General features: G+C 43.9%; 1 protein-coding gene and 1 long non-coding RNA gene across 6 annotated transcripts; both read right to left on the bottom strand.

Moving 5' to 3' along the window:
* Window positions 1-1,009: 1,009 nt before the first annotated feature.
* abhd18 (abhydrolase domain containing 18) lies at window positions 1,010-16,458 on the bottom strand. 5 transcript variants are annotated; one of them, XM_005463121.4, is made up of 14 exons: window positions 16,258-16,458; window positions 13,558-13,666; window positions 11,453-11,537; window positions 11,269-11,369; window positions 9,427-9,502; window positions 7,767-7,851; window positions 7,311-7,359; window positions 6,726-6,864; window positions 5,972-6,061; window positions 5,395-5,496; window positions 5,017-5,216; window positions 4,067-4,200; window positions 2,594-2,756; window positions 1,010-1,984 (listed from the first exon to the last, which is right to left on the bottom strand). In XM_005463121.4, exons 1-14 carry the CDS (start codon window positions 16,304-16,306, stop codon window positions 1,927-1,929), a joined length of 1,440 nt encoding a protein of 479 aa, XP_005463178.1. In that variant the 5' UTR covers window positions 16,307-16,458; the 3' UTR covers window positions 1,010-1,926. The 5 variants fall into 5 exon arrangements, with proteins under 5 accessions (XP_005463178.1, XP_005463179.1, XP_005463176.2 ...); XM_005463122.4 differs by lacking the exon at window positions 16,258-16,458 and adding an exon at window positions 15,829-15,978; XM_005463119.3 differs by lacking the exon at window positions 16,258-16,458 and adding an exon at window positions 15,105-15,267.
* A 9,222-nt stretch (window positions 16,459-25,680) lies between these two features.
* Window positions 25,681-27,619, bottom strand: LOC112847553 (uncharacterized). The gene is made up of 3 exons (XR_003221152.1): window positions 27,540-27,619; window positions 26,367-26,621; window positions 25,681-25,849 (listed from the first exon to the last, which is right to left on the bottom strand). It is a non-coding gene; the product is annotated as an uncharacterized LOC112847553 (long non-coding RNA).
* Window positions 27,620-27,696: the final 77 nt, after the last annotated feature.

Here is a 27,696-nt window from a genome sequence, read left to right as displayed (position 1 = left end):
GACATGTGAAAAAGAAAGTGCACACACAGTGTTCGGGCGTTATCAGTGACCACCATAAGATTATTATTGCCAAGCAAAGATCAGCAGCTCGAGCAGGCTGAACAAATCCTTTAACGCTGATCCGGGCTCCACAGCTCGTGGATTTGGATTTTATTTTTGCAAGTATAGAAATGAGAAATCTAAGAAACAAAACAACTGAAGTCATATATGAAACACAACACAGTTAACATGTGAAGCACTTAAAAGGAAACACAATACAAATAAAACACTTCCAGTGAGGTGTGGCGATTTAAACATTGCCTGTACTGTTCAGCAGTCGTAATGGCATCAAGAATATCTGCACATAGTTCATAATTACAATTAGAAGTAACATTTTTTTCACTAACCTCAATGGTCTTCCTCAAAGTCATACTCAATATAGAGCGACATCACTATTTTAACACCAATGCTCTGATGTAGTCGGTCCAAATGCAGGATGATGGGTCACCAACCCTCCTGCTCCAACATGGTAGGAAAATTATACGGTAGAAAATGTTTATACTTACAACAATGTGAAACTTCTGCTTTTATATATATTTTTAAAATGGTCCCTCCACCCACTTTGTCCTTTTTCAGACATTGAAATGAGAGGAAATGTTCAAAAAATGTGCTGATTTCAAAGCAAATGATCCCGATCTTTGTTTTCATGGCTCAGGTTGGTCTGAGACATCAGTTTCAGTCTGTGCCTCTAAGGAGCATTCTGTCAGTGTCCTGTTCATTGTCCAGGTCTGTCATAATGCACGCACTTTGATTTCCATGTGGTTAAATACTGAACAACAATGTTCTTCCAACTTACGTTTTTCCCACATCAGAGTTCACAGGTGGACTCAATAATATTAATAACAGACAATCATAGAGTCCTGCTGTAGTCCACACTGTTATTACAAAAACACAGGCCGTCATCAGTGCTGTCCCTCAACACTGTGCTGAAATATATAGATAGGAGCAGCTAAGAGAAGAAGAAATGTGCTGAAACTGTCAGAAAGGAGATTTATTTGTTTCCATTTTACACGTGTGTCAGCAGCACAGCAAACACAGTGAAGCCAGTTAACCTCAAAGTGCACCAGTCACAGTGGACACAGAACAATGTTTGTTCAACTTTTATTAAATTCTTTTTGGGTTACCATCATACTTGACCTTTGTTGTAATTTAACATTTACTTCAGCCTTCTTTCAATTTTATTCATGTGACATCAGGACAATTCCAGGGAAAAATGATCGAGCGGCGTCCCCCCAGTGTTTTATCCCACATCTCGTACTCAATGTTTCTTTCAGCCCTGAAAAGTTCATGTGATCATCGAAAATTTAAGCATGAGCATCAAAATTACGAGAAGCGCCAGATTTCAACCAACTCCAAAGAATTTCAGGGACCTGTACAATTGTAACAATTTACAGTAAGAATTTTTCATGGCTTCATCAAATATGCTAAAGTTAGTCCAACATAAACTGGCCAATTCTGAGGAACCTTTCTGTGATTTCACATGGAATGGCTCGGGCTCGAGTATCACATCCAAGGTTGTGTCAGATAAGGAAGACAAGTGGAATACAGCAGGACACTTGCAGCCTGGTGATACAGGACCAATAACAACTGGAAAACACACAGTGCTATTAATGATTACCAGCAGTTATCAAACTGAAACTAGAGACCTGGATGTTTCTTTCACAGCCAACACGTAACAACATTTTAAACTGCTACAGTTTCAGTTATGCACAGTGAGGTTTGTTGCACACCTAGATCATACACCCTTATACAAACAGGAAGAGTTGTGCTCAGCTCCACCTTCTCTGAGGCTACCCTGTAAATGTCAGACGTCGTGCCTCAGAAGAAAAGATCTCAGCTGCTACACTTAGAGTCTTGAAGGCAAACGTCCAGTCTGGCCTCCAGTGGCTAGTGCAGGTCGGGATACTTCACGCAGAATCTGTCAAAGGCATCATATATGGCCTGTCTGGAAATGAAACAGGTAATGTTAACAAGCGAAGGTTTCCATGACAGAAAAACAAATCATATACATAAAAATGGTGAAATGTGTGAAATCCTGTGAGAGTGGCCCATCTCAAACATCAGATTAACCAGACAGCCACAGTTTAACGAGTATTCTCAGACATGCTAAACCATCCACAGCCAGAGTTATCTGTCTATATGTCCGACGCCTGAATCAGGACGTGCAGCAGTCCAGACGTGCAGCTGTGACACTTCTACAAACAACTTTGGCTCCTGTGAACAATTTCTAGATTTTTCTTTGAATTTTACATCATATTTGGTACAGTGGAGATATCATTCAGGTATTAACATCTAGTCTAAATTCATATTCACAATAAATGACACTCTGGTCCATAACGCTCATTGTATTGTTACTAATGTAAACTTTCTGCTATAAAACAGCAACGTTTCAAAACTAGAGCTTACAGAATAGAGGACATGAATATGGATTGTGTACTGCCAGTGAAATATTCTCAGATTTAGCATGTTTTTGTGTGAGTATAGTTTAATTAGGCATAAATGAGAAACTTAACAAAAAACACCTTTTTGATCATTTTCAACACTATAACTTTACCTGAATATATTCTGTTTAAATAGGTATGCACTGATGTGTCCTCCTTTCAGATATCTGACTTCACAGCCTGGCCAGATCTCCTGCAGACTGACCACTCCTGTTCGGGGCACATATGCATCCTCTTTGGCCTGGACGACAATGATGAGACTGGTATCTACAGGAACTGCAGCAGAGAGGGAAAACACAGGGACATCTACAGTCACAACATTTCTTTCACTTTTGTGCAAAACACATGCAAATCTTATCTGCCAGAAGAGGGTGGTGGACACAGCAGGAACAGTGAGCTGTTAAACATTACTGAAGATCAGCTGTGTCCTCTGCAGTCTGATTAAAGGCCAGGTGGAGGAGCTGATGATGACCTGTGCAATCTGAGTGCATCCTCACACCTTCTTGTATAAGCCAGGACGAAGGTCATCCTATTTCCCTAATGAATCATAGCGTTCTAGCGTCACAATGATAATCCTGGTGAATGATTACAATCACTGTGTTGTTCATTCAGCAGCAGAACTGATCTTCTATGCCTAAGAAGGAAATCACAGTTTTTGAAGGTGGTCCTCTTCAGTATCAAACATTCAATAAATCCTCTGAACACAATATTAAAAGTAAAAATAATCATGCTGGAGATTGTGTACTGTTCCAAGTAACAGAGACAAAAGGAAAGCTTGTAAGGAAATGTCTACATATGGCTCAAGGAACGAGGACACAGGTGGGACAAGTCTCTACTTTAGCAACGAGCATAAAATTGCCACTTGATGTGTAAAATCAGATTAAACAAAGGCTCTACAGGTCCGAAACATACGGTGCTGAGTTTCTCTAACCTGAGGTGAACACCGTTTTTCATGAGCTTGTTGCGAGTCTCTTAATTCTTTTCACACTTGGCTGGTATTCCTTCTATATGGTTTCAGTTTTACCAGCCAATGCCTTCGTGGTGTCATTGTCCATCTTTCTGTTTTGGCGTCAGTTGTCTCACTCATTGTGCCATGCTCCAGTATCCACACTTTAATGGCAACAAACAAACCAGTATCACCATGCTGCATTCACCCAAGAACGTCACGACTTTGTCAGCAACGCGACCTTCAATTCATCAAACGTCAGCAGCCAACACTTTCTCACAGCATCAGCTCTTTAGTATCACCGCCAACAGTCAAGTGCTCGCATCACACGCCAACTCTAACGATCCCGATGGACAAGCGACACCACCTGCAACCTTATTGGTCAAACCCATTTCTGACGGCTGTGATGTGCTGCTGACAACAACCATATGCATTTGTGTTATATACTGACATATTTATAATTGAGCTACTTGTATATATATTTGGTAACTTTGTAATATGTTGTATTATTTAATGCAGTTTATCCAGTTACTGTTCTTCATGTGTTGGAGCAACTCTGACCACAGGGATGAATTAAGTGTTGTGATTCTTCGCTTGTTCTTCTTTAAGCAGAGCTGTAATCATTCACTGCAGCACTCACCAGAGAAGTTGGCCATGTGTGTACACTCATCCATCACTCCCTTCATGAAACTTATAGATTCTTTGTGTAAAGATGGCCGACAACATTCGGCAGGATCCGTCTTTCTCCCGTGTGTGTTATATCCACTAAGAGCTCTAAGGAGACAGAAAAAATGACCATGTAAAAACTGGTTTATGTCCCTTAGTATTGAAACATTCTTATTAGGGATAAGACTTGCTTATTCTGATTGCATTATCGATATCACTTTCATAAATTCATTGCATCCTTCGGTCAAATGTTTGTGGCTGTGCAACCTGCCTGCAGAAGCTTCTCACACCTGATCAAGTTATTATTTTCCCCACTGTGCACTATATACTATAGTGCACTGTATACTATTAAGTTAATGCATTTCACATTTCGGCACCTTTTTCACATTTTCCTTGCAAAATAGGAAAATGGAAACGGCTCAAGACTTTTGCACGATACTGGACGTCCATGTTTGTTGATACTGTAGCCAAAAAGGTTTGTACTGATGGAAAATTGCATATTACTGTGTGCTGTTTGAGCCATTCACTTGATTATTTTTAATGACTTGATACTTTGTGACTCTGAAACATGCAACAGATGCTCAACCAGATGTTCTACAGCATCGTTCTTTCAAATCAGTAGCAAGTCTTAAAAGACAGCATCTTCCCCTGGTTTAACAAATCAATTCAAAGTCCTTGCAAAGGAGTGAAAAATATGTCATCTTTTTTTGTGATTCACGGTCAGCCTCACTTTCTTAGCCATGAAGCTGCCCAGCATGTATGCTGGCTCTCCCCCTCTGTCAGCGTGGAGCCTCCTGTGACTGAACTGGAGAAGTCATTTAAAAAAGAAAAAGAAGCAATGCCGACTAATAACTGGACAAAATGCAAATGTTATAACTCCAAATATTCCAACACATTCAGCAGGTTTAGTTATCGAACACTCACGCTGGCAGAGTTTCAAAGTTTGCTCCAACACTGTTCCCCAGCGATAACAGATGCTCTGCTCCATCTCTGGCCCCACCACAGTCGCTGCCTCCGTCCACTCTGGTGTACTGGCTCACTGACAGTTTGTGGTCTTCAGACAGATCGTAGAAATGCTCTTCCACATTCGTTAGAAGTTTGGGACCCATCTTAAAGGAATCAGCCTACCAGAAGTGGACACGCACCAAAAGATGTAGTGTAGTCATGTATGAGTTACACGTATGACACAAGACCAAACACCAAAAAACAACAAGGACACAGTTGTACTCATATTGACTCATACAGTTGTGAAAGTAATTTGAGTAATATTCTGTACTCCTGTGAAACTGCAGGAACACATACCCCACAGTACTCCAGCAGCTTGATGATCTCCTCTTCATACCGTGAATTAATGGCGTATTGCTTCTCCAGCTGTGTCCAGTTCACTGCTTTACTCAGCACACCCTACACGCACACACATGCGCGTGCACACACACACACACACACGCACACACGCACACACACACACACATCTTTTCATTGTTGAGTCTTCCACTCATCAACATTCTCACATAAAACCTGACGTGTGTTTTCTTAGATTTCTCAAACAATAAAATCAATTTTAGTCATTAACTGTTCCTCCTGCTCAAGAAAAGATCAAAATGCAGATAAACATACAACTTTAAAGTCTTCACCACAAATAAACTCTTGAAAGATCAATAAATGTCAGATTAACCAGACTCAGTATTATACAGTCTTATCTGATTTTGATAGATTGAAAACATTTGACTCCCAGTTTCAGCTGCATCCAGACTCTGAACCATGAATTTAACCCAAGTATTGGATCAGTAACATCAGCTCTGCATAGCAGAAACAGTATGATAGGAATAATAAGTGAATGTGTCCTTATAGATGTACAGCAGGTAGAACTGCTCCTTACCGTGGTGAACACACTGGAGGCTGTGGACCAGGACAAACAGGGAATTAGAGGGATGGGTTTGGGCCAGTTGGTCACTGCCAGGGACGCCATCTGGATACAAACGCACACAAGTGACACACTTTAGAGAGAAATAACATTGGACTTGTAAGTCTCTTTCCCTAAATGAAACTAAGGCTACGTTCACACTGCAGGTCAAAGTGCATCAAATCCGATTTTTCTGACCCTATGCGACCCATATCTGATCATGGTATGACAGTGTGAACGGCACCAATCCGATATTTTCAAATCCGATCTGGGTCACTTTCGTATGTGGTCCTGAATCCGATACACATCCGATGTTTTAGAAAGCGACTGCTGTTTGAACGGTCATGTCGCATTAAATCCGTCTTTTACGTCACTGACACAAGACAGACGCCAATTATCAGCGCCGGAGAAGACATCGCGAACGCTTCCTGGCCATCCATCGGTCAAACAATACTGTTTGGTCTGGGTCTAAACAGAGCGCGCTGTGTGTGACATCTTCTTTTGTGCCTGCGGGCCGCTTTGAGCATTCACACTAGAGCACGTTTGCTGTCGCATTTTATTTGTCGTGTGAACAATAAAATCGGATTTGAGCATTAAGACCTGCAGTGTGAACGTAGCCTAAGATGCTGCTCTGTCGTATAACAAGATAGATAACGAAACATTTAGTGGTAAAATGTTATTTGACAACATTAACTGTTTATTGAATAAGCAAAATGTTTCTTTGACTTACATATCCTCCCATAGAGATGCCAGTCATTCCCAGAGGCCAGTATCCTTCTCTCTCCAGCCAGCGAAGCAGTACTGTTGATTCCAGGATCAAAGCCCCGCCCATCACAAACAGGTCCGACACATTTTTTAGACTGGATCGTCTAAAACACTCAAATGATATCTATATTCAATTTACAATACATTCATTTGAAGAAAAACCGAGCCGTGTAGTCCATTTATAACAACATCCAACAGCTCAGTGTGTTTCACACAAGTCTGGCTCTGTCAAATGAATCACCGTTTACAAACAAACAATACTGAATATTGAAACGACAGCCTTAGTGGTGCATTTAAAATGTTAAATCCAACTTTCTCAAATGTAAATAAACCCAACCAGTGTTTGAATAAGCCCATAAATCTGATTTGGAAACATCGAAGACGTTTCATTTCTCACGTTTCTGCCTCTTTTCTCCTTCTTGTTGCAAACATGAAAACTAAATGAGAATATCTTTGGCTTTGTTATATCACAAAGTTAAACAGCAATTTTTTTAAATCAACTAAATTTTCCAAACCAACAACCAAACTGGTTTTAATCAAGTCAACTTACAGTTGGTCTCTGGGTTTCCGATAGCCATGTGCAGCATCAGTCAAGGAACGTTGGTAGTAGACGTTAAATAAAAACAACAATGTGACACAGCTGTCTTCTAATCAGGTCCCTGGATCGAGTCCCAGCTCCTCTGATCTACAAGCGTCCTCGGGCAGGATAATGAATCGATGCATCCACTGAAGTGTGGACGTGTACGTAACAGAAGTGCTCTATGAATATGTGTCTGAACAGGTGAATGTGGCTCGTAGCGCACACACTGTTTACAAACAAGTTATTACAGGACAGAATTCAAACTTTCCACAGCATGTTTGTCATGTGCTTGTTTCATCAGCAGCAGTGACGGCCCATCGTATTGGTTTGTACACACACAGCTGATATAAACAGTGTTTGTCATGAGTTACTCTGAAAGAAAGTTAACAACAAACGATGTTGTTGTTAAAGACAACAGAAGGATATAATAAGGGTTCTCCAGAAGTAACGAAGCCATTCCTGCCTCTTTGATCATGGGCCGAGCCATCAGGGTCCGCCGACGCCAGAAAAACTACAGGTTATAGAAACACAAGGATAGAAACAGCATTACAAAGGTCATCATCACCGTGACATTTCCTGGATCCTACAGATTGTTGGGGTCAGTTTCCAGTGTTAACCACAGACTTTGACACCATTTATATATTAAATCTTCTTGTCTAACGCGTTTCTCTACTTCCACAGTAAATCTGGACCTTGAACCACGTCTGCTGTTCAACTTCTGAGGATTTCTTGCAGTGATGTCAAAAACACAGTACAAGTTTTAGGTCTGAGGAATCATCTGGTCCCTAACAGCTTCTAATATTATGTAGATACAACCTCAAATGAACAGCAGCACTAAACACTACACTCTTCTTTATAAGTCAGAGTACTTGAGTTGATTTGAGGTCTGGACTGTGACAGGGTCATTTCAGCTGGTCTGTTATAGACTTGCTTCTGTGCTTGGGATCATTGTTCTGCTGCATGACCCAGCTGTGGCCAGGCTTCAGCTGCTGGACACACAGCCTCACATTTCAGTTAATGTTGTGGTATACAGAGGAGTGTGTGGTCCCCAGGGTCCGTGTATCGATGCAGACACCCATCACCCTCCACCTTTGTGCCCGCTGTAATTGGTGGAGGCAGATGGCTGCTGGGTCTTTCCTCCTTGGCATTGCGTTAATAGACACCTTAATGCTCCAGACTAACAAACTGTTAAAACCTACATAGTTTTTCACCCACTCAACCATAAAATGCCACGTGAGGTTTGGATCACCTAATTTTAGAACCACGGGGATTCACTACCATATAACCTGGGTTTCTTTGTGTCAGCTGACACAGGGCTTCCTTCCTCTGTGTGCATTCACATGAAGGGAGTTTTGACCCCTCATTGACTCTTCTTTTACACAAAAATGGATCCAGTGAGCGCTGCCTACTCCACCTAGTGACATTATCAAAGCACACGGGATAGAGAACTGTAAAAAACACAAAAATATGTAACAGTGCTGCTGCAAATAAAGACGTGTGAGTTGGTCTTGCTGCAGAAAATATTAATTTTGTGATTTGATCATCTCATATAAATAATTTCTTTCACTGCTCGGTGCACTCTGAGAGCTGCTGAACATTATAGCACATTTAAACATTACAGGTTACACTCTGTGTTTGGGACTCTGTCCTACAGCCTGATGATGGACGATATACTTGGTGATAAATAGCTACTTGCTTTATATCCATGTGCTTTGTTTTTACATGATTGTGGGAGGGAAGTGAACACTGTTCGTTGTTATTACAAAGGAAAACAAGATTTTCAGTGCTCAGGCCTTTACTCCAGGGGTGTCAACCTCACTCGGGGGCCACATACGGCCCACTTTGATCTTAAATGGTCCGGACCAGTCAAACTCCCCTTCTGTCAGTGTAAAGAAGTTACAACTACGACTGTTTTTCTACCGGATAAAGAAAAAGCTGCTGTGACAGAAATCTGTCAGCGCGACTCTTTGGACTTACATTGTTTCATGTTTTTGGTTTGGTATTATAAGTATTTGTTTCAGTATTATAAGTTCTGTGGCGGATGCCTGGGAGCACATTCATATTAAAATAATGGTAAGAGTCTTACATGGTCTCCAGTCCCAGCTAAGTGGATACATACTGGTCTGTTCTTCTGCCATCTCTTAGGAACTATAAACTGGAACCTGGAACAACACAAACGATGAGACCCGCAGGTTACAGGCAGCATAAGTAAATCCTCTTCAAACATTTTCAACACAAACACAGCTCACATTTCAGCCCTAACAATTCATGGGCTAGCTCCAAATTCAGCAAATACAACCTCAGATGGACAACAGAACATGGCACATTAAACTATATCTTTATTTATTCAGTGGAAATTAAGTCAAATTGCAGAAACGCCCTTACTGTTTGTATAGGAGTTAAGAACATTTAAAACACCAGTGCTAGTCAAACGTTGCTACTTAAAGTGGCTCAATGCAAACGTTCCTCTGTCAGTCCTCATCTGTGGTTTGTTGGAAGTGAAGGTACATCTTCTACTATTGGAGGGTCTGGGCATCCATGCTGTTCAGGCAGTTATGAAGAACAGCTGTTGCATTAATGATAATGCAGCAGCTTCTTGGTGTGAATCGAAGTGTATTCTGAAAACGACTCTTCCAAACAGCACACGTGTGCTCCACTAGACTCCTAGTGTGCATATGGCTGTAGCACCTTTGCTCAGGTATCATTCAGTGTGGTGTAAACAAATCTCCGAGCATACCCACTGTCACCAAGCAACAATAATGATCATCTCCTCTTTCAAACTGAGCACACAGTGATGAGTTAAAATCCAGGAACCATGAGTGACACCTTTACATGAAACAATATTTGAAAACTGTAACTGGGAGTGCATACACCTTGGACATTAATGGAAAACCAGTTCTTGGGATTCCTGTATTCCTCAGCATCTGAAGTTAAACCTGCCTGCTGGGAGGTTTTATTGTAACTTCAGTTTATGCCTGGACTAGTTCTGATCTTCCTCCAGTAAACAAGCTTAGTTTAGTCAGGAATAGGCTTAGTCTGGCACTGTTTTATTCCGTGACTGAGGAAGCAGATTCCTGTTAGTCTGCATTAAAAGGCTGTTTAAATCTAGGACTAGCTTTAATCTCTGTCTGGGAACCTGCCCCTATAGAGCGCCTCAAGTGCTCAGGTAGAGTAGATAAGCTCTAGATAAGAAGCAGTCCATCTACTGCTGCTACAAACAAGAATGGGTCGCTCTCAGGAGCTCGGTGATTTCCACCAAAGCACCATGACAGGACGTCACCTGTGTAACGAGTCGCTGCCATAGATTTCACAGTCAGCTGTTAGTGGTATTATAACAAAATGGAGCCATGAAGTGGATGATTGGGTAACATTACACAGCAGGACCAGCGGATGCTGAGGTACTTCATTTTTGTTAAATAAATAATGACGCTGTAATTTCTGCACATCTGAGGTTGTATTTACCTGATTTGAAAAATTGGTAAGAACAAGATGTTTTTAACCATGTGCTGATATGCAAAACCTCAGAAGTGACAGAGGGTATGTGTTTCACCAGTTCAAGAAGTTTGAGGGTAAAAATGCCGGAGAGAAGAAGGGAAATGAAACTGAACATTGTGTTGTGTCATTTTTATCTCGTCTTTCTCTAGCTGGTCATTGCATGCGTCTGCCGCTCTCTGAGCTTATTTTCCTGTAACTATAACAGAAAATATTGTTTAAAAAAAAGATATTCAATGAATGTTTCAAGTTTAAACAATAACTGAATAACTTTATTTTAAAAACCCCGTCTGTACCTTTCTAAGACCCTAAACCAGCATCCATTCGGCCCTCTGGACAAAGCACCGCATCCGACTCTGACACAACCCATTCTGCTGCTAATCTCTGTCTCCTTGCTCTCTTTCATTGCAGTGGCAAACAATATCACATCTTGTACCTGGCCTTTATAGCCTCTTGTGGCAGGATCCCAGGAACCAAATGCTCCAGAGGAGAGATAAAGAAGCCCTCTTGGACATGACAGTCAGCAAGCTCCTCTGTCTGCACACAAACACACAAATAATAACTAATAATACAAAAACAAAACAGCATAAGAAGGAAAAGAGAGGAAATAAATGATGTACCTTGTTTATATAAACAGGATAGTCCTTAGGAACCAGAGACTTGCACTTCTCTCTGTCTCCAATGATCTTTCGAAACTCAAAGATTCTACAAAACAAACAGACACATCAGTTTGCAGCTGAGGACGTGCTGATTCTCAGCCCCGAACTCAGAGAGCATCCTAACGTACAGCATAACAACATGGTATGCAGGGTGCTCAGCTGCAGACAGGAAAGTACTGCAGAGGGTCATCAGCACAGCCCAGAAGATCACTGGCTGCTCTCTGCCCAGCCTGGAGGTCATTGCAAACTCTCGGTACCTCAGCAGAGCTGGCAATATCATCAAGGACCATTCTCACCCCAGCAATCAAGTGTTTGAACTATTACCGTCAGGCCGACGGTACAGGTCACATAAAACCAGGACAAACAGATTCAGGGACAGCTTCTTTCCCAGAGCCATCACCATAGTAAATAAGCACAAAAACAAATGAAACTGCTTAGCTACACCATACTGTCACCGTCAATTATTATGCTGCTATTCTTACTGTCATTATATTAATGTTGCTATCCTGTATATATTGTACTTACTATTGTTTGTTTTAATGTACCTTTTATATTTTACATTTATATTTATTATTGTATTTTTGCACCAAGGGAGTGGCACTCCAATTTCGTTGTACCCTGTACAATGACAATAAAGGCTATTCTATTCTATTCTAACTGCTCCACTAGAAGCTGGAGGTTACCACCTGATGAAGTGTGGGCGACGGCAGCTTGACCACCACTAGCTCTAGGAAATCACATGATAGGGTGGTGCTAGGTTTCACAATGACCTCACCCGAAACCCTGGCTGATTGTGACCCACACCCGTTTTCACGCCTTGGCTCGTGTGATTAGGATCAAGAGGGGGTCCATGACCCTCTTGGGGGGTCTCACTAATTTAGAAGATCATTTAGCCTAGAACAATATAAAAATAACTATAAACGAATAATTAAAAAAAAAAGCTGTTGATAAAGCTAAGACACCTTCCTGTTCATCACTGATTGAAGAACATTAAACCAACCCCAGCTGCCTTACATAGGACTGACACTGACTGATCCAGAGTCAACTTCATCCAAACCATCAAGTCTATTAGATTCAATTCCTTCAAAGCTGCCCAAATAAGCACTACCATTAATTAATGCTTCAGTCTTAAATATGATCAGTCTATGCCACTGATGGGCTACGTACAAACCTTTAAGGTAGTAGTAATTAAACTGTCCATTACTCCTCCCAGCTCTCTTAGCTAATTATAGGCCAATCCTTCCTTTTTATTTCCAACAGTGTTGAAAGAGCAGCTGTGTGTCTGTAAAGCATTAACTGGTCATCAGCTACAGTACTGCAGAGAAACTCAGGGTTGAAAAATGCCCTAGCTGTGCAGAGGGCCGTTTGTACAGCAACAAACTCTTTTTCCAGGCTAAATGAAGATCTTCTAAATTAGTAAGACACCATTTCCTCTCAATGAGTCAGTTGCTTTACGATGTGTGTTTAAGATATAAGAGAGTCAAGTACTTGTGAGTTGAGGTTTTGTTTTTGGGTCAGCATATCCAGAGTCGTACACAGTGAGGATGTACATCTATTAACAAGATAATCAACCTATGTGGGAGTAGGGTTTGGGTACTGTGTGGTGCACGGTACTGAAGGGCATAACAGAGGAGGAATTATGTCCTTAAATGTACTTATAACACTTTTCAAAACATACTGTAATCTAATGTATTCCCAAATGCTGTGTAATCCATTATTGTAACTTTAAATCTTGTAATGTCCATCTAGATGGACATTACAAGAATGCTTTCATCTGACCTGAGTACTAAATCAGACAAAAAGTCTGAGAAATCAGAAGCAGAGTAAAGTGGGTATCTATTCCACCCAAGATATCACAAAGAATCAACTTTTCTTCTGTGGTTGGCTTCACTGTGTGGTTGAATTTAGCACAACTGTAGTACTCCCCTACAGGACACTTGCGCTGCACTTTGCTAAATGCAGGCGTGAAACCGTTATTGTATAGTGCAAGTATAGAAAACACTGGGTTTCAGAGCGCAGTGCATGCCCCGTCCTACGTGAAAGGGCCACGACAAGATGCTTCATACCTCTTGAGGTCTTCAGGCTTCCCCCATCCCCCAATAAAGAGTTTGGTGAGGAGCAGCCTTCGGTAGAATACATCCAGTCGGCTCACACCCATGGACCAGCCCCTGGCATCTACAAAGAGAAGGACATGCTTTATTCTGAAAGTGCTTACTTCCTGTAGGATTGTTAAGAACAGAAAATAACAAAAAAAGGCAGATGCTAATACATCTTTGTTTGACAACTGAGCAATGTACCTCCCCCCAAAAAGGTTAAACGAGTCGCTCTACGAACACTGATTCCCTTTGAGTCAGTCGTGTTCTGTCAGGACAAGCAAGGCAGGAAGTACTAGAATGTCCAATGTAACAATAAGGATAAATGAAGACAAAGGAAACTTCAAATTTCACAGGAAACAGTAGTTTGCATCTGTTTTAAAAGCGTGTGTTTCTCACAGTGATAATGGCTGGGGCTCAGTAAGCTCAGAGGCCAGCAGTGTTTTTCTGGTGGTCTGTGCATGTACATTATGGATGAACCACTGGTCTATGACAGTAAACTGATGGGGGAGCAACCTGCGCAACAAGCTGCCAGTGGGTCTGCTTTCACTGTCCTGAGATCAGTTATGACTAGTGCTTGGTATGGAAAAAAGCTAGCATTAGCAAGTAAATGAGCTTTAGTGATGTAGCATCGTAATAGAAAGGTTTCTGTTTGCTAACCACTTGGCCAACATGATGATAAAGGGTGTAAAAGTTGTTAACTCCATTAGCTGACCATTATCAAACGTTTGGTCTAATAACATTGGAAGGTTGAACAGCTGCAGGCTCAGCACCATTTACATAGCTGCTTTGCCAACACTCCTAATTCTGTTTTTTTATTCCTATTTTACTTTCTCCTTGAATATACAGACAGCTAACCATGTCTGCTCAAACCTTTTAATTCAGGTTATTATATTGTGTGTGACTGATTTAGGATATTTTCAGTGGAAAATACATTGAGGTTCAGACTCTGCCAGCATTTAATGGCTGAATGTTAACTTGTGAATAAATTCAACATAAACAGCTGAGAATGCATCCTGCATTTAACAACTTGCTTTGAAACACATTTCATCCCATTTAAGTCTTAAAATAACTTCAGCCTAATCTTCACCCAAACATGTGCAAGTTCCCTAATGTGACAGACCTTTTCTCAATCAGTGTGACTGATTACAGCATGAATGATGACTGCAGGAAAACTGGCTGACAGGCTGACATAAGCATTATCATCTACTGAGGCAGAGTTAGAAAGATGGAGATAAAACACTTTATTCTTAGCAATAAAAAAAGTCTCTGTCCATATATATTGATGAGTGAATTATTTTAAAAGCAGTTAAGTACAAAAAAAGCAAACCAGATATAATAAAATAGCAAACTCTGCTGTGCACTTTGGCAGTGACTTTATGAATGAGGAAAGAGTGTCAGAGAGCTGGTTCAGGACAGCAGGAAGGGATAAGTCAGGAAGAAAATCTGCCAGCGAGCATGTTACGTTCACATAGTCTGTCAGCCATCACCTCACAGTTAACAGACTCATTTTTAGCTACCTTCTTCCTGGAATAGGGCCCAGATCTCAGTCCAACAGAGTACATTTAAGATGTGACAGAACAGAGCTGCCAAGTAATCTGAAGGTTGATGCAGATCTCCCGTTACACTACACTCATGAAATGTATCACATTTCTCTTCATAAAGTGATATTTCTCCAGGCTGCTTGTACTGCCATTTGAAACTGAGCAGATATAAGAACATAAACAAATATACTTCATGTGACTTCTCAACTCTAGCTCCTCTCGCGAGATTTGACAACACTGACATGAGCAGGGGTCGTCAGGGAGGTCTGGCGGCTGACTTGACCTAAAGCTTGATTAGTGCACATTTCTAACCGTGAGCCTTCAGAGAAAATACTTCCTCCACATACTCGGATCACACCGGGCTTTAGTTTTATGACAGACTTCAATCAAATCAGAACAAAACTGTCAGTTATGTACGGCACATGGTGACTAGTAATTTCCATTTACATGCATAATCATCATCTTTGTTACAGCATAAAACGCTATATTGTCTTCCACTGGTCGTTGTAGGTAATAGTTGTAATAACAACAACAACAACACGCTGACAATATAACACAGAGACCAGCTGTACGACGCTGTTCAACTTGCTGCTAGCTGTAAGTTAGCAAACTTCGCCTCAGTCATTCATTAGCGAGTTTCAGACCATGCAAAGACAGACAGGCTGTGTTTGACACAGACAGACAGAAACAACAGCACTACCTCAGTCTGTACCCGAACGTATATCTCTGGGTTTGTTCGCACGGCTAGCTGACAGCTAAGGAAGGCAAATGTAGTGACTTCGTCAAGCTACTGAGAGGAATGGTCGCAATTTAAAGGAAAAAAAACAGTCGGAACTTCCGGTGTTCCAGATTAACCGGTTTTCACGCTGTCTGAAGTTTGTTAACGGTACGACCTGTCACAACAAGCTCCACGTTTAAGTGTCAGATTCGCCACATTTTCGGAAGAAATTGAATTTTAAAAGACGCGTGTTTAGTTCAGAGTATCAAACATGACTCTTTAAAGGTATAAATATTTTTTAAAAACTCTGTAAGATTATTATTATTGATAAAACTGAAATAAAAATAAGCGACTGTTCCCCGGACCATCAGAACCAAAGTTGCAGCAATGATCGGGGGAGGTTTCCCACACCTTCAGCTTCGCCGTACGTGTTAACACCTCCCAGCCACTGACGGACCATCCAAGGCAGCGAGTGCAGCTGTTGCTGCTCCCGGGAAGCTTAGTTGTGTTAACCGCTATTATACCTGGATTACTATTCCGCTCATAAGCTTAAAACGTACAGTGACACACTGAATATTTTACAAGCCGTTTTCAACAGCGGGTTAATTAATTTTTTTGCCTTATTTCTTATATCCGTTTTTTGTGGCAGCAACAGACAGGGCTGCCGGGTAGAAGCAGCATGCTAACTGGCCACACTTTCAGCTCCTCCCCTGTGATCTGATTTTGGCAGTGCAGGGGGAAACACTCTTAATCACATAACTCTTGTGTTATCATATGACATTTCACCTCTCATCTAAGAAGCTTCTTCAGCTCTAAAAACCAAATGATGGAGTGTCCCAGGCATTTAAACCCTAGTGGGAGTTGACCCACAATGTGCAACACATGAGCCAACATGTAAAAGAAGTCTTGGGCTATTATCAGCAGAGGTTTCAGGGGAATCATTTTTGAGACCTTGCCTCACCTTATCATGCGACCTAGATATCACCTGATGCAAGATTTGAGTGGGGGGTGAAGCACCTGGAAAGGGATCTCAAGACTGCATTGTAGGTGGCAGACAGTTGGTGTTGTAAACCACATCCAAAGTTCAAAGATGGTTGTTCACAGTGAACATAAATGGCATCTTTCACTCCTCTTTCAAACCGTCTGTCTTCTTGGTCCAAAATGTGTGGCATCCTCAAAAGAGTGACCTTTATCCTTTAGATGCAGATGTACAGCTGAGTGATGTCCTATCAACGTGGCTCTTCTATGTTGTGCCAGTGGCTGTTTAGTTTCTCCAGTGAGGAGGTCTGAGCACTGTGTGTGTGTGTGTATATACATATGTATACGTATATACACACACACACGTATATACACACACATACATATATACATATACATATATATATACACAACAACACATATGTATATGTATATGTATATACATATACATATATATATGTATATGTATATAAAAAAAAAAAAACACCCAGCACGCCCCTGCGGGCGGTCTATCCTTCAAGCTCGGGTCCTCTACCAGAGGCCTGGGAGCTTGAGGGTCCTGCGCAGTATCTTAGCTGTTCCCAGGACTGCGCTCTTCTGGACAGAGATCTCCGATGTTGTTCCCGGGATCTGCTGGAGCCACTCGCCTAGCTTGGGAGTCACCGCACCTAGTGCTCCGATTACCACGGGGACCACCGTTACCTTCACCCTCCACATCCTCTCGAGCTCTTCTCTGAGCCCTTGGTATTTCTCCAGCTTCTCGTGTTCCTTCTTCCTGATATTGCTGTCATTTGGAACCGCTACATCGATCACTACAGCCGTCTTCTTCTGTTTGTCTACCACCACTATGTCCGGTTGGTTAGCCACCACCATTTTGTCCGTCTGCATCTGGAAGTCCCACAGGATCTTAGCTCGGTCATTCTCCACCACCCTTGGGGGCATCTCCCATTTTGACCTCGGGACTTCCAGGTTATACTCGGCACAGATGTTCCTGTACACTATGCCGGCCACTTGGTTATGGCGTTCCATGTATGCCTTGCCTGCTAGCATCTTGCACCCTGTTGTTATGTGCTGGATTGTCTCTGGGGCATCTTTACACAGTCTGCACCTGGGGTCTTGCCTCGTGTGATAGACCCCAGCCTCTATGGATCTTGTACTCCGAGCTTGTTCTTGTGCTGCCATGATTAGTGCCTCTGTGCTGTCTTTCAGTCCAGCTTTGTCCAGCCACTGGTAGGATTTCTGGATATCAGCCACCTCCTCTATCTGCCGGTGGTACATACCGTGCAGGGGCCTGTCCTTCCATGATGGTTCCTCGCCTTCCTCCTCTTTCTTGGGTTTCTGCTGCCTGAGGTATTCACTGAGCACGCTGTCAGTTGGGGCCATCTTCGTGATGTATTCGTGGATGTTTCTTGTCTCATCCTGGACTGTGGTGCTGACACTCACCAGTCCCCGGCCCCCTTCCTTCCGCTTAGCGTACAGCCTCAGGGTGCTGGACTTGGGGTGAAACCCTCCATGCATGGTAAGGAGCTTTCTTGTCTTTATGTCAGTGGCTTCTATCTCCTCCTTTGGCCAGCCTATTACCCCAGCAGGGTACCTGATCACGGGCAGGGCGTAGGTGTTGATGGCCCGGATCTTGTTCTTACCGTTCAGCTGACTCCTCAGGACTTGCCTGACCCTCTGCAGGTACTTGGTGGTTGCAGCTTTCCTAGCGGCCTCTTCATGGTTCCCATTCGCTTGCGGGATCCCCAGGTACTTGTAACTGTCCTCTATGTCTGCAATGTTGCCTTCTGGTAGTTCAATCCCCTCAGTTCTGACTACCTTCCCTCTCTTTGTTACCATCCGACTACACTTCTCCAGTCCGAATGACATTCCAATGTCATTGCTGTATATCCTGGTGGTGTGTATCAGTGAATCGATGTCTCGTTCACTCTTGGCATACAGCTTGATGTCATCCATGTACAGGAGGTGGCTGACAACCGCTCCGTTTCGTAGTCGGTATCCGTAGCCAGTCTTGTTAATGATCTCACTGAGGGGGTTCAGGCCTATGCAGAACAGCAGTGGGGACAGAGCATCTCCTTGGTAGATCCCGCACTTGATGGTGACTTGTGCTATGGGCTTGGAGTTGGCCTCTAGTGTTGTACACCACATACCCATTGAGTTCCTGATGAAGGCTCTTAGGGTCCTGTTGATCTTGTACAATTCTAGGAATTCCAGTATCCAGCTGTGGGGCATTGAGTCATAGGCCTTCTTGTAATCAATCCAGGCAGTGCACAGGTTGGTCAGTCTGGTCTTGCAGTCTCGGCTGACTGTTCTGTCTACCAGTAGCTGGTGTTTTGCGCCTCTGGTATTCTTGCCAATCCCTTTCTGTGTCCCGCTCATGTATTGACCCATGTGCCTGTTCATCTTAGCCGATATGATGCCTGACAGGAGCTTCCATGTAGTACTGAGGCAGGTAATTGGTCGGTAGTTGGATGGGACCGGTCCCTTCTTGGGGTCCTTGGGGATCATATATATATACATATATACATATATATATGATATATACATATATATATATATATATGCATACATATATATGTATATATATATATGTATACATATATATATATGTATGTATACATATATATACATAAACACCCAGCACACCCCTGCGGGCGGTTTATCCTTCAAGCTCGGGTCCTCTACCAGAGGCCTGGGAGCTTGAGGGTCCTGCGCAGTATCTTAGCTGTTCCCAGGACTGCGCTCTTCTGGACAGAGATCTCCGATGTTGTTCCCGGGATCTGCTGGAGCCACTCGCCTAGCTTGGGAGTCACCGCACCTAGTGCTCCGATTACCACGGGGACCACCGTTACCTTCACCCTCCACATCCTCTCGAGCTCTTCTCTGAGCCCTTGGTATTTCTCCAGCTTCTCGTGTTCCTTCTTCCTGATATTGCTGTCATTCGGAACCGCTACATCGATCACTACAGCCGTCTTCTTCTGTTTGTCTACCACCACTATGTCCGGTTGGTTAGCCACCACCATTTTGTCCGTCTGCATCTGGAAGTCCCACAGGATCTTAGCTCGGTCATTCTCCACCACCCTTGGGGGCATCTCCCATTTTGACCTCGGGACTTCCAGGTTATACTCGGCACAGATGTTCCTGTACACTATGCCGGCCACTTGGTTATGGCGTTCCATGTATGCCTTGCCTGCTAGCATCTTGCACCCTGTTGTTATGTGCTGGATTGTCTCTGGGGCATCTTTACACAGTCTGCACCTGGGGTCTTGCCTGGTGTGATAGACCCCAGCCTCTATGGATCTTGTACTCCGAGCTTGTTCTTGTGCTGCCATGATTAGTACCTCTGTGCTGTCTTTCAGTCCAGCTTTGTCCAGCCACTGGTAGGATTTCTGGATATCAGCCACCTCCTCTATCTGCCGGTGGTACATACCGTGCAGGGGCCTGTCCTTCCATGATGGTTCCTCGCCTTCCTCCTCTTTCTTGGGTTTCTGCTGCCTGAGGTATTCACTGAGCACGCTGTCAGTTGGGGCCATCTTCGTGATGTATTCTTGGATGTTTCTTGTCTCATCCTGGACTGTGGTGCTGACACTCACCAGTCCCCGGCCCCCTTCCTTCCGCTTAGCGTACAGCCTCAGGGTGCTGGACTTGGGGTGAAACCCTCCATGCATGGTAAGGAGCTTTCTTGTCTTTATGTCAGTGGCTTCTATCTCCTCCTTTGGCCAGCCTATTACCCCAGCAGGGTACCTGATCACGGGCAGGGCGTAGGTGTTGATGGCCCGGATCTTGTTCTTACCGTTCAGCTGACTCCTCAGGACTTGCCTGACCCTCTGCAGGTACTTGGTGGTTGCAGCTTTCCTAGCGGCCTCTTCATGGTTCCCATTCGCTTGCGGGATCCCCAGGTACTTGTAACTGTCCTCTATGTCTGCAATGTTGCCTTCTGGTAGTTCAATCCCCTCAGTTCTGACTACCTTCCCTCTCTTTGTTACCATCCGACTACACTTCTCCAGTCCGAATGACATTCCAATGTCATTGCTGTATATCCTGGTGGTGTGTATCAGTGAATCGATGTCTCGTTCACTCTTGGCATACAGCTTGATGTCATCCATGTACAGGAGGTGGCTGACAACCGCTCCGTTCCGTAGTCGGTATCCGTAGCCAGTCTTGTTAATGATCTCATATATATATATATATCTATATATCTATACATATATATATATATACACCTCCGTCTCTGGGCTGGGGCCCTGGCCGGGCCTCAGGGGCTTGGGTCCTGGTGTGTGTGTCTCCGGGGTTGTGGGCGGGTGGGTGTATGGGGGCCCGGTCCTGGCGCAGGGTGCCGCCGGTGCATCGAGTCACCTGGGGGTCTCTTCAGCTGGTGGGGGAGGTTGTTACATCTTGCAGGAGGTCTCCTCTCTTCAGGAACTCACTCTGCAGGAGGGGGAGATACAGGAGAGGTGGAGGAAGAACTCAGCCTGGGTGTCTATTGTCTTGTGTAGTCTGGAAGATGAGTGGATGATGGGGTGGGTGCAGTTTTCTCTGTGGTGGGGTCGGGTGGACTGTCCCGGGCTCTGTGGGGGCGGGCGGCGCTGCTGCACTGGGCCCCGGTCCGGATGGGCCTGGGCCCCCCTTTCCCTGGCGGGTTGCAGAGTATGGGGGTGCCTACTGGGGTCAGCGGGGGAGCTGGCCCCAGGGAGGGGTCACTTGCCCCTCCCTTCCTTCCCTCCCCATCTCCAGCTGCCTCCCTCTTCCCGCTCCACCACAATCACCCACACATGCAGGGCCTTGGGGTAAAGGTGTGTCACCAGGGTGCAGGGGAGGCATCCCCCCCCTCTGTCCCCTTCTGGCTGCCTGTGCCTCAATTTTATCTCACAACTTAGACATTCACATTACTCACACTCTCATTACACATACATATAGGATCTTGGGGGTGGGCACGCCACACAGAATCCAAATTACCATCAGGGTGTACACCTCACACCTGGCGTCGTTGCCCACCTCTCAATTTTAAATACACGTAGACATTGAGGGCTAGCAGGAGGGGCTATGAGCTTACCTGCTGCTCTGGCAGGTAGCTCCATGCCCTCCTGGGTTTTAAATGCACCTTAGAACACACATGCATCAACACTACATATGAGCGGGTGGAGGGAGGTTTGGAGTCTTCACACACCCCCGTTCTCTGCGGCCTGCTGGAGCGGGGGGGCTGGGAGGAGGAGTTGGCTGTCCGACTGGGGTCTGGAATGTGGGGCCTCCCTGCTGCTGCGGAGTCGGGGCGGTCTGCTTCTCCCCACCGCAGGGAAAAGGGTAACACCACCTGGGTCTGGGTGCAGTTTCCCCCTCCAGGGGCAAGGGTACCCAGACCCGGTTCTTAGAGTATGCTTGGGGAGAGTGATTGTGTGTACAGTGTCTCTTTATGTCTGTCTCCACGTTGGTTGAGTGTGGAATGATTGCTTATGAGAGCATGAGGGTGGGAATGGATGTTTGTATCTGTGTGTGCCTGTATGTCTGTGTCTATATGTCAGGTTGGGTATCAGACGCCACCTCTCTGGGGACATCTCAGGCCCTCCAAGGTTTGGAGGCCTATCTCCCCCCACCACTTCCCCTGCCAGTGGCGGACGCCCTCAGACATCGGTGCGTTGGTGGTTCTCTGTGTCCGGGGGTGGGCGCCCAGGTACACACCGGCTCACTCCTTGGCGGCTGCTTATCGGGGCCTGGAGCCTGGGGCTCACTCGGGCCACTTCAGAGGCAGGGTGCCCTCGGCCTCTCGGCCTGGGGCTTGGTCACTCAGGCACAGCTGGCTGCCGGCGGAGCTCACGGGCACGTCACTGCAACCCCCCCCCTGGCTTCTGCTCCGCGGCTGCTGAGTGACCCCTCATCTGGGACTCTCCTCAGCTCTTTCTGGGATAGTGGCGCGGCTGCCCCTCTGTTGGTCTTCCTTGGTCTCTTGTGTTCTGGGGGCCTCTGGATGTCTGGAGTCTTGATCTCCTCCATACCTGCGTCATGCCCTGGAGGACGGGGCAGTGGCCCCCCACACCCTCTAGCAGATCATTACATGAAGGAACCTTTAAAAAAAAACAAGCGCGTCCATGCTCACAGGTGTACACACGGGTGATCACACACAAACTACACCCTTTTTGGCTCTTACCTCAAAGCACACTGTGCGCTGTCGATCTTACGTGCTGCACAATAATGTTTAATATTTAGTATTTACTGTCATATTCACATAGATCATCGTGATGTTGTTTATTACTCTCGTTTTCTTCTGCTTGCTTTCTTCTTTCTTTCTCAACAGGTGACCCAGGTGATCGATATATGTATTTTTTGTCTGCTTATTCTGTTGGTTTTTGGTTTTTTGCCCTTCTCCCCCGTCCCTCTTCTCCGCTGTTTTTCTTTCCCTCTTTCTTTCTCCCCTTTTCTTCCCCCAGTCAAGTCTGTCCCGTATTCATCAAGTGAAAATAAAATAAACAATAAAAGGTGAATCAAATAGACCATTACGGCAAGGCTGGGATGGTCCATTTGGTAAAGTAAATCCGCTGGGCATCTTTCTTCACCTTTAGACAATAATTCTGATGGCAAAAGAACCAAACGGGACAGGTTTAAAAAAAAAAAAAAAAAAAAAAAAGGAAATGGATGACCTGTGTAGAAAGGTGGTGAATCAATGTTGGACAGGCTGCTGGCCAGAAAAAGGTAAACTGGATCCAGAGTTAAGGGGGTACTGGTAATACAGAATGGACTTCAATGTAGTTCATGGTCTTCTTATGAAAGGGGAGAGACTTGTGATACCACCTCAAATGAGAGCAGAGTTTTTGTCACGTTTGCATGAAGGCCACCAGGGCGTTTCAAAATGTGGGGCCAGAGCAAAAGAGTCGGTGTGGTGGCCGGGCATCTCTACCCAAATAGGTCAGATGGTAGACAGGTGTGAGGGAACAAGCAGCCAAGGCATAGAGGACACAGGCAAAGAAATATCTTCAAAAAGGGTTTTCTTTATTTTAACCCTCAAAGAAAGTTCAAAAATGACAAAATTCAAAAACACTTTTAGCAAGCCCATAAAAGAGGTCAACTAAATATAACTCTACAAAAAGTAATTTCCAGAAACTTAAACAAACAAAGTGAGACACAACTTAACTCACAAACTGACCTAATTACAAAGACACATGAGGGTAGCTTTTATAATGATTTGGCCAAACCATTTATACACAATAGGGGGAACACAAAAACACACACTAATATTAACTAAGCACAGAATAACCCAACTAAACCTAAAACACCCCATGCTCCTGGTAAGCCCATGGTTGGTCCTGCTGAGCAGGCATTTTGTTCCCAGAGTCCTCAGCCACGCCTTTTGCCCAGACAGGAAACAGCCACCGCCCAAACCCAGGTAACTCAAAGAGAGAGAAACATAATTAATATAACAAAACATTTTAGAAAAACCACACAATGTTACTATGTGCGTGCCGCATAATACCAGTGTTAGGTTTAACCAAATGATTAATGAATTATATTAATGAAGAAAACTGCAAAACAAACTAATAAAGTGAAAAAATTGACTGATTTACCCATGTGTGGCTGATGCCATCACAACAGGTGTGAAACATGTCAAAAGCATAGGTTACAGTGCCGTGAACCAGTGCTGGCAACTCCTGTTCCTGACCGCCCATGGCAAAAAGTTGGCATGGATCTGTTCGAGTGGTTAAAGAAGCATTTCCTGCTGATTACTGATTTTTTCTCAAGGTACATTGAGATAGCTGAACTGAGACACACAACAGCAGAGGTCACTATTAATGCTTTAAAAGAGGCCTTTGCAAGACATGGAGTTGCAGAGACTGTGGTATCGGATAACGGGCCGCAATTTTCATCAGAACTTTTCAAGCACTTTGCCAAAGAGTACCAGTTCACACATGAAACGAGCAGCCCTAGGTACCCCCAAGCCAATGGGGAGGCAGAACACGCTGTTCGTACCATTAAAGACTTGTGGAAAAAGGACTGTGACTACAACAGAGCACTGCTAGTGTACATGGCCATCCCACTGGAACATGGGCTCTCGCCGGCGCAGTTGCTTATGGGGAGACACCTGTGTACCTCACTGCCACAAGCTGCGGCAAAGCTGGTGCCAAAGTGGCCCGACTTACAGGCTTTTCGCAAGAAGGATGAGGAGGGGAGGCGTGAGCAGGCAAAACACTACAACCGCAGACAGAGTCAGACCGCTTCCGGAACTATCGTCAGGACAGAAAGTGTGGATTACCACTGAAGGAACTACTGGAGCAGTAGTTGGACCTACCAATGCTCCCAGATCTTATGTGGTAGAGACAGACAGGGGTTTTCTGAGGAGAAATAGGAGCCACCTCAGACCAACAGGGACTATAACCAGATCTGGTCAAGCGGTGAGACCTCCTGTAAGATTGGATGTGTAATTCTCTGAAGTTATCCATTCATGCCCTATTCAAAGCTTCCGGGAAACGAAGTAAAGTTGGTGAACTTCACCCGAACGTGCTGAGTCCAGTGTCTTCATTATACAGATGCATGATCTAAATTATAATATTTCTGACTGTCTGAGGCAAAATTTCCCCGATTCAAATCGAATCGAATCGTTGATGGAATCGATTCGGGACCTTGTGAATCGGAATCGAATCGATTCTAGAAATCAGTGACGATACCCAGCCCTGCGTATAACATTCTGATAAGGTTTCCCCAAACCTTATAAACAGGTTTGGGGAAACCTGTTTATAAGGTTTGGGGAAACCTGCAGTCAGCTGAGACTGAAGAAGTCACTTGGATGAGTGACGAAACGTTTCTCCCACAAAACGCTACGTCCAGATGAACAGATTCAACTTTTGGAGAGCTGTCAAATAGTTGTTTTTTTAAAAAATTTATTTATTTTACAGAAAGTATTAACATGTCATCATCAATGTTTGCTTCACAAGGTAATTATAAACGTGTTTGTTTCATGGCATTTGTGTCCTTTTGTTTTTGGCAACAAAGACTGGTTTGGTTTCATTCAGGTGCACGTGCTCCAAGGTGATGCTGAGAGCTGATGTTTCAAAAAGGAAAGAGAGACAGGTGGAAATTAAACTTATAGCAAAGTTCACATGAGAGAAACTGCTTGACTTTCTTAGTATTAGTTAGTTTGTTTTCTGTTAGAACTGAAGTAATGTGTTTCTGTTATTTTAGCCAACATGCACCTGCCTGCACCAATTACAAATGTGAAATGTAATACATATATGTTAAATCAGTTATGTGCCGACCTGCTTCCATGCTATACTGATCTAATCTCTGGCTCAGTCGGCTGTCCCGCTCCCATCCCCTCATACCCACACTCCTGACACAGAACCAGCTCCACTGATTCTTAAGAAGTAAAATCTTTTGCCAAAAATGTGTCTAATTGCAGGAGGTTCCTTGGGAAATTGTCATGGTCCTGCAGTCCTCTCTGGTGTCCTGTCACTGCTTGTTATTGTGTGTGTGTGTGTGTGTGTGTGTGTGTGTGTGTCTCTCTCTTTTCTCTGCACTCCTCCCTGCCTGGACAGTACTTCTCTCGGGTTCCTACGTACCTGCTGATAATCAGCTCACCTGCTGCGCATCATCTTCATCTGATTGGTCACCGCTTAAGGTGGTGGCTGAGTCGGATTCCTGCTGTTCACCTTGGACCTTTGTTGAGTGATGAGTGTGTTTGTGAGGCGCGTCAGCATGGAGTTTGATCTGGGACGTGTGAGTGACCGGCTCTGTGAACAGAAGAGTTTGGTTCCCTTTCCCTGGATCCCCTGGCACCCCCTTCCTTTCACTACTGTATATGCAGAATCGGGGTTCTGTAAATAAATGCATGTTGAGTTTGAGTACTGCCGTTTGCCTTGACAGATATTTTTTTTTTTTCCATGTATTTTGTAATAATAATTCATTATCAGTATAAGTCACACAAACAGAGCCTTTTTGGAGAAGTGTCTATTATATTTTGCACACTGCCTATGACAGATTGTTTTAGTTGGCTATACTTTGTTTGGAAAAATTAAGTAATATTTAGCAATACTTAATGTTATAAATAAAAATGTTTAAGCCATAAAAATACTTTTTTAAATAGATGACATTTCCAAAAAGTTAACATATTTTTTTGTATTTGGTACCAATTAATGTAAAAACAATCTAATAATGTTATCATTTATACAATACAATTTTATTTATATAGCACATTTAAAGAACCACAGGTATGCCAAAGTGCTTCACAGAATGAGTTAAGAGCAATAATAAATACAAATATAAAGCACAAAATACAAATAAAATATACTAACAGGCGGGTGACATAACTGAATAACCAATAATACACCAGGCATAGTAGGCACAACCCGAAAGGCTGAAGGTTAATACATTATAAACATTAACAAAGTGATAAAGATAAGTTCCAGTACACTAAAAATGTGGGCTCTAGGAGGTGGGGAAAGCATTTATACTATCATACACCCTTGCAAAAATATCTATGTACCTAAGTAGAATATTCACTTATACTTTTAGGGCTGTCATGCTTTACGGTATCCACGTGTTTTTTTTCACGGGGCCCCAAATTCCTGGTGGCGCCCCTACCCCTCAGTGGTGGCACCGAGCAAGGAGAAGTTACGCAGGTTACACAGGGAAAGATGAACTGTGTCATCTCAGTCACAGGTACACTGAAATACGGTCTAATATGCAGATTAGTTTTTACTGTAGGTTTTGCAGCGTCATATGAGCACGTGCACCTCAGCTCGTGAGTCTCATGCCAGCATATGGCACCGTTGATCTGTTTCGTCGCGGACGTCCTGCTACAACAGCGAAGTTGTGGTTAAAAAACAAAACGTCAACAAACCTATGTGCAAATCCTTCCTCGCGTGCGTGCGTGCGTGCGCACGCGCGCGG

The sequence above is a fragment of the Oreochromis niloticus genome, linkage group LG2 (genome assembly GCF_001858045.2).
Source record: "Oreochromis niloticus isolate F11D_XX linkage group LG2, O_niloticus_UMD_NMBU, whole genome shotgun sequence".
Classification (NCBI taxonomy): domain Eukaryota; kingdom Metazoa; phylum Chordata; class Actinopteri; order Cichliformes; family Cichlidae; genus Oreochromis; species Oreochromis niloticus.
This window is presented reverse-complemented; position numbering and strand designations above follow the sequence as displayed.